General features: G+C 44.9%; 1 protein-coding gene across 1 annotated transcript in view; it reads left to right on the forward strand.

Moving 5' to 3' along the window:
* The window catches only part of tph1a (tryptophan hydroxylase 1 (tryptophan 5-monooxygenase) a), a 28,382-nt gene extending 22,925 nt beyond the window's left edge, over positions 1–5,457 (forward strand). The window contains exon 11 of the mRNA XM_055649638.1: positions 200–5,457. Within this exon, the coding sequence (XP_055505613.1) occupies positions 200–374 (175 nt within the window). The 3' untranslated portion in view covers positions 375–5,457. The remainder of the gene's footprint in view (positions 1–199) is intronic.
* The last annotated feature ends 914 nt before the right edge of the window (positions 5,458–6,371 follow it).

The following is a 6,371-nucleotide window of genomic DNA, read 5'->3' on the forward strand; positions in this document are numbered from 1 at the left end:
TGATTCCGCCCTGTATCTCTAAAACCATATTGAACGTGGGCTCCAAGCAACTATTCTTTCCAAGGAGTATATTTACAGTCAGGATCACTGAAGGCCAGGGTTGAATCCTGGGACCCTCTGGACTGTGTAGGAATTGTAGGAAGTCTTTATATTGGCACAGAAAGCTCTTTGACTTAATTTATCAACTTTGTTCTTGAAGGGAATTTGCAAAGACCATCAAGCGTCCATTCAGTGTGAGATACAACCCCTACACGCAGACGGTGGATGTTCTGAAAGACACCAAGAGCATCACTAATCTGGTGAAGGAACTTCGCAATGAACTGGATACTATCTCTGATGCTCTCAGCAGGATGAACAATCAGTTCGGCATCTGAGACCTTGCATCCGGACACCCTACCACCAAAACCTAGCCCCCATATCCATTGCTCTTCTAATCATGGTTATTACTGCTTTGGTGTGATTAGATGAATTACCAGGCAAACATTAACCTGCAAAAATAACCTTTGACAGCAAACCATAGTGCTGAAACTATCAGTCTTGCAATAACAAGCAGATATCTTTGTGTTGAAAGGAACTGCAGATGCTGGTTTACGCCGAAGATAGACACAAAGTGCTAGAGTATCTCAGCGGTACAGGCAGCATCTCTGGAGAAAAAGGTTGGGTGATGTTTCGGGTCGGGACCCTTCTTCAGACTTTCTACGCAGATGGGTCTCCATTCGAAACATCACCCATCCTTTTTCTCCAGAGATGCTGCCTGACCTGCTGAGATACACCAACACTTTGTGTCTATCTCTGAGCAGATATCTTTGTACAACTCTTTGAATCTTCAGCACTTATCCACTGCTTCCAGTTCAAATTATCATCTTTAGGAAACTTCTCAGTGCTTTTCACATCTGTAAGCCTCGGTTATTGCAGAGTCTGCAGATAGTTTAATTTACTGTCACGTGTACCAAGGCACAACGAAAAGCTTTGCAGCCAGATATTGCAGATAGGTCATTATCCCAGGGAAAGCAAATTTCACAAAGGAAAGACCAGCAGTCACAATCATTCACTTTGTTGGGTGAGAATGTACATTATGTAGTGTGCAGCAAGTTCTTAATTTTTCCATTGACTGTAAATGAAAAATGTACATCAATAGACCACCTTCCTTGATATCACCCTCCCACTGGCTCTAACCTTAGCAGCCCCACATTTCCAAGAAAGATCAAGGCCTCGATTCCTAACCCCATCCATTCTGTGATTGAATTGTTTCTCGGTTTCAAATACCTCCAGCTATTATTTAAAATGCAGAACTAAATCTTGATTATTTCTTGTGTTATCAACTCCATTCCTCAAGAGGTGATTCTGGCTTTTGTAAGGATGTATCACCACCCCTCCATTTCCCTCCAACCCTTCAAGTTGTGTTAGACTTCCCCATACCTCCAGCTAATGTTTTTGATGTGGACAAATTGATTTTGTTGGCTTTCCATTCCTTCACCCATTGACCCTGGAGCCCTGGATGGCAGAACTATACTACAATTTCTCCCACCAAATGGTGAGGACGGTCTTGTTACACAAGCATCCTATTTTTGGTTAGGTATGTCATAAATATGATAATGTCATTTCTGGAGAAAATCTTGTTAGTGACATTGGTGGAGTAGGGAGTAATAGAATTAAATCTAGAATTAAAAGTAGGATGCAAGGGTATTACATGAAAAGTTCCATGGGTATTGACCTGGGGAAAAGAATATTGGAAGAGGTTGATGACTGGGTAATTTACAGCTGGCTGCGTACCTGCCAATGTTGGACAATGCAGGATGTTATCAAGCAGCTGGTATTAGACATTAGGATTCCACCACGCATTTGTTACTTGATTTGATCGGCCATTATGGTTGTGCATACAAATCCTGTGCAATAGTGTGACAGTCCACACTACCTGCACTGGCCGCATTCCTTGGTATGAAGGAGTGCACTAACGCTGCTCAAAGGGTTTTGCAGGTTAATGTTGGGAATGCCCCACTTGCTAGAATCACTAATCCCTGCTGCTTTGCCATAGTTGTCACTCCAGAGCTTTGTAAGTTGCTGTGAGATTGATATCCATGTTCTCTAACTGTCCACAGTAGAGGTTGTACATCGATCACAGTAATCAGTGACATGTTTACTTGGGGAATCACAGCCATAAGTAAATTAACCTTTCAGCTTGTGTGCATCATGTTGAGGGGCAGCTCTGACTCAGGTAGACAGTCCAGCTTATTTTAATTTACAATTAGATAATGGGTGTTAGCTGATCTGATATGCGGGGGGAAATGTTGTTGCTTCTGATTATTGCAGAGTTACTACTGCAGAAAAGACCTGTCTGCAACACAGTTTGAGGACTGATTTGACAACCAATGTGTTGGTTGTGCTGCTTCCTCCCCAGAAGATGAATGTTGATCCACACTCCCTTGTGAATCATGGTATTTTGGTCAAAGTGCTAGGCCTGGCTCTGCTGTGCAACAACACTTCCAATAGAGAGAGTGAAAACACCATTTAAATTTTAAAAATGAATAAGATATGAGCTCCTTGCTCCTGCTGATCATGACTCATTGGCGACAAAGAGGCTGGTGCTCACTGTATCCCCCCCTAATCACTGCGTGTGTCTGAATATTAAATAACCAAAGAGTAAGTTACGTATTGCCTAGTTGATAAAGCATGATTTTAGCTGTCACATTTTTATCAAGAGACGCAATCACAGCTAGTGGCGTGCTCGGCTCGAAGGCTATGGGACACTGCAGGACACAGCGTCCCAGACTGACCGCAATGAGATTGTGTCTGTGATTCTTGCACACTGCTTGCCAGGTTATGGGTAGGTGTTTCGCTTGGAAATGGCCTCCCTAGAGTAGCCCTACAAGAAGGGGAATAACAGGAGAGGAAGAATTTAATTATGGCCAGGTCCTTTTGCTTCCTGGATGAAGGCTGGGGTAATCGTGCATGTTGCCTACATTTGTTGGGCAGCATCAATTGAGGTGGGGGAAGCCTCCCTGATGGGTTCACTTTCTCAAGCGGGAAGATCTCGGAATTAAGGTCCAAGAGTCCGGCAGGCTGCACATGTACTATGTTGGTAATTAGCATTATGCAATGAATTTGCAACTAATTGTATGTTTTAAATTGAAACTGTGAGAAACCTTTAGTGTATTTATGATCAGCATTAATTGCCTATAAATGTATTAGTAGCCATGGTCTTCAATTGTTTGACTCTTGTTGAATTTGAATATTTTAAATGTGCATGTCCTTGTGCCAAACTATTTGTCCAAAGCGCTTGCACTTCACAAATAAAGGACAGCTTCACCCAATCAGACTGCAGTGTCCAAAACTTGTATTTTAATTAAATTAAATTAAATTAATTTGAATTAATTTAATTTAATTCTGATATATGTACGAGATCACAGGAATTAAAACATAGAACGGTACAGCACAAGAACAGGTCCTTTCGCCCACAATGTCTGTGCTGAACAGGATACCATTCTTATCTACCTGCACATAATCCATATCCCTACATTCCCTGTATATCCATGTGCCCATCCAAAAGTCTGTTAAATGCCACTATCGTATCTTGCTCAACCACCACCCCTGGCAGCATGTTCTAGGGACACGCCACCCTCTGTGTAAAAAGTCGGGTCAGGGCCCGTCTTCAGAGTGAGGCACTCCAGCACTTTGAATGAATGAATGAATGAATAAGTTGGTCATGTATGTACACATACAAGCAATTTACCTTGGTGCTCCGCTTGCAAGTAACAACATGACATACAGTAACAATTAAGAATGACACATAACACATTAAACATTAATAATAAAACATTACAGTTTAAACATGTGAATGAAATAAAATACCAGAGCAAAATGAGGTTACAGATTTTTGGTTATTGAGTAGAGCTACTACTGATGAAAAAAAGCTGTTTTTTATGTCTGGCTGTGGCGGCTTTGACAGTCCGGAGTCGCCTTCCAGAGGGAAGTGATTCAAAGAGTTTGTGGTCAGGGTGAGAGGGGCCAGAGATGATCTTACCCGCTCACTTCCTGGCCCTTGCAGTGTACAGTTCATCAATGGAGGGGAAGGTTGCAGCCAATAACCTTCTCAGCTGATCGGACGATGTGCTGCAGCCTCCGGATGTCGTGCTTTGTGGCTGAGCCAAACCAGACCATGATGGAGAAGGTGAGGACAGACTCTACGATGGCAGTATAGAATTGGACCATCATTACTTGTGGCAGATTGTGTTTCCTCAGCGGCCACAGGAAGTACATCCCCTGTTGGGCCTTTTGTGGAGTCGATAGTGGCCCCCCATTTCATGTCCTTGGAGATGATGGTTCTAAGGAACTTAAAACACTCCACAGATGTGACTGTGGTGTTGTTGATGGTGCGTGGGGGGGAGGGGGAACTCTCCTAGAGTCTACCATCAATTCCACAGTCTTAAGAGCATTGAGCTCCAGGTTGTTACGAAGGCACCAGGACACCAGCTGTGTCAGTTCCTGTCTGCAGGCAGTTTCCTCCCCATCCTGGATCAGTCCAATCAGGGTAGTGTTGTCCGCAAACTTGAGAAGCTTGACAGAGGAGTCTGTGGAGGTGCAGTCGTTGGTGTAGAGAGAGTAAAGGTGAGGAGAGAGTACGCTGCCTTGCGGTGCTCCTATGCTGTGGGTTTGCGGATCCGAGATGTGCTTTCACAGCCTCACATGCTGTTTCCTGTCTGTCAGGAAGTTGGTGATCAACTGACAGAGGGGTTCAGGTACAGTCAACTTGGAGAGTTTGGAGTGTAGTAGCTCTGGCACAATGGTGTTGAATGCAGAACTAAAATCAACAAACAAAATCCTTGCATACGTCCCCTGGCGGTCTAGGTGCTGGAGGATGAAGTGCAGGCCTAGGTTGACTGCGTCATCCACCGGTCCAGCAGGGGGTTTGTGATATTTTTCAGCTTGGCCAGCACAAGTCTTTCAAGGGTCTCCATGACTACAGAGGTCAGTCCGACAGGGACAGGCCTGTAGTCATGAAGACTAGTAATCCTTGTCTTTTTGGGTACAGGGTCAATAGTGGAGACTTTGAAGCAGGCAGGGACAGTACAGGTTTGCAGGGACTGGTTGGAAATATCTGTGTAGACTGGTGCCAGCTGTTCGGCACAGAGAGAGCTTGAGGGTCGAGGGGGAAATAGTGTCCGGTCCTGGAGATTTCCAGCTTTTCTGTCTTCTGAACAACCTCTCCACCTCCTCTATTTCTATTGTTAGTGATGGAGAAGTGGCCAGAATGATGTTGGGCAGCAAGGAGAGGGTGGGTAGTGGACGATGGCCCAGTCTTTGCAGAGGTGGCTGGGGAGGGGGTACCCAAGGTTAAGTTTCTGTTTATCGAACCTGCAGTAGAACTCATTCAGGTTGTTGGTCAGCTGACGATTGTCCAAGGAGCGGGGGGCTTTCCTCTTGTAGCTGGTGATTTCTTGCAAGCCCTTCCAAACTGAAGAAGAGTACCTTTCCTTGGCAGTTCTGATTCCTCTTCTCAGCTTCTACTTAGCCTGCCTATAGAGGTCTCCATCCCCGCTCCTGAAGGACTCATCTTTAGGCTGGCGGAGCTGTTTGAGTTCTGCTGTAAACCAGAGGTTGTCATTGTTGAACCAGATCCAGGTCCAAGTGGGAATGCAACTGTCCTCACAAAAGCTGACATATGATGTCACAGTGTCTGTATACTCATCGAGGCTTGTGGTTGCTTCCCGGAACACATTCCAATCAGTGCAGTCAAAGCAGGACTGTAGGTTTTCTATGCCCTTACTTTGTTCTGACCACAGGCTTAGCAGATTTTAGTTTTTGCCTATAGGTCAGAATAAGGTGAACTAAACATTGATCAGAGAGAACCAGAGTCGCCCGGGGAACAGAGCGATATATGCGTTCCTGATTGAAGTGTAACATTGATTGAGTGTTCTCTCCCCTCTGGTGGGGCAGGTAACATGAAGTCTGTACTTTGGAAGGTCTCGGCTGAGGTTAGCCTTGTTAAAGTCGCCCAAAACAATGACCATGGAGTCCGGGAAGTCACTCTCTCTCATTACTTGGTCAGTGAGTTACGTTTGCGCCTCACGTACGCAGGCTTGGGGGGCGTATGTAAACTCCAGCGAGGATAAAAGCGGTAAATTACCTTGGAGAGTAAAAGGGTTTGCAGTTTATGAAGATGGATTCTAGATTGGGAGAACAGAAGTTAGACAGTACCGTGATGTCGCTGCAACAATCCTGGTTAGTATAGAAACATATTCCACCGCCTCTGCTTCACGTGCCGCTCTATATAGTTGAAAGCCAGCCAATTGCAGCGCATTGTCTGGGGTCGTCTCGCATAGTCAGGTCTTGGTGAAGCACAGAGCAGCGGCTCGAGAGAAGTCCTTGTTTGT

This window comes from Leucoraja erinacea, chromosome 18 (genome assembly GCF_028641065.1).
Source record: "Leucoraja erinacea ecotype New England chromosome 18, Leri_hhj_1, whole genome shotgun sequence".
In the NCBI taxonomy this organism is placed as follows: Eukaryota; Metazoa; Chordata; class Chondrichthyes; order Rajiformes; family Rajidae; genus Leucoraja; species Leucoraja erinaceus.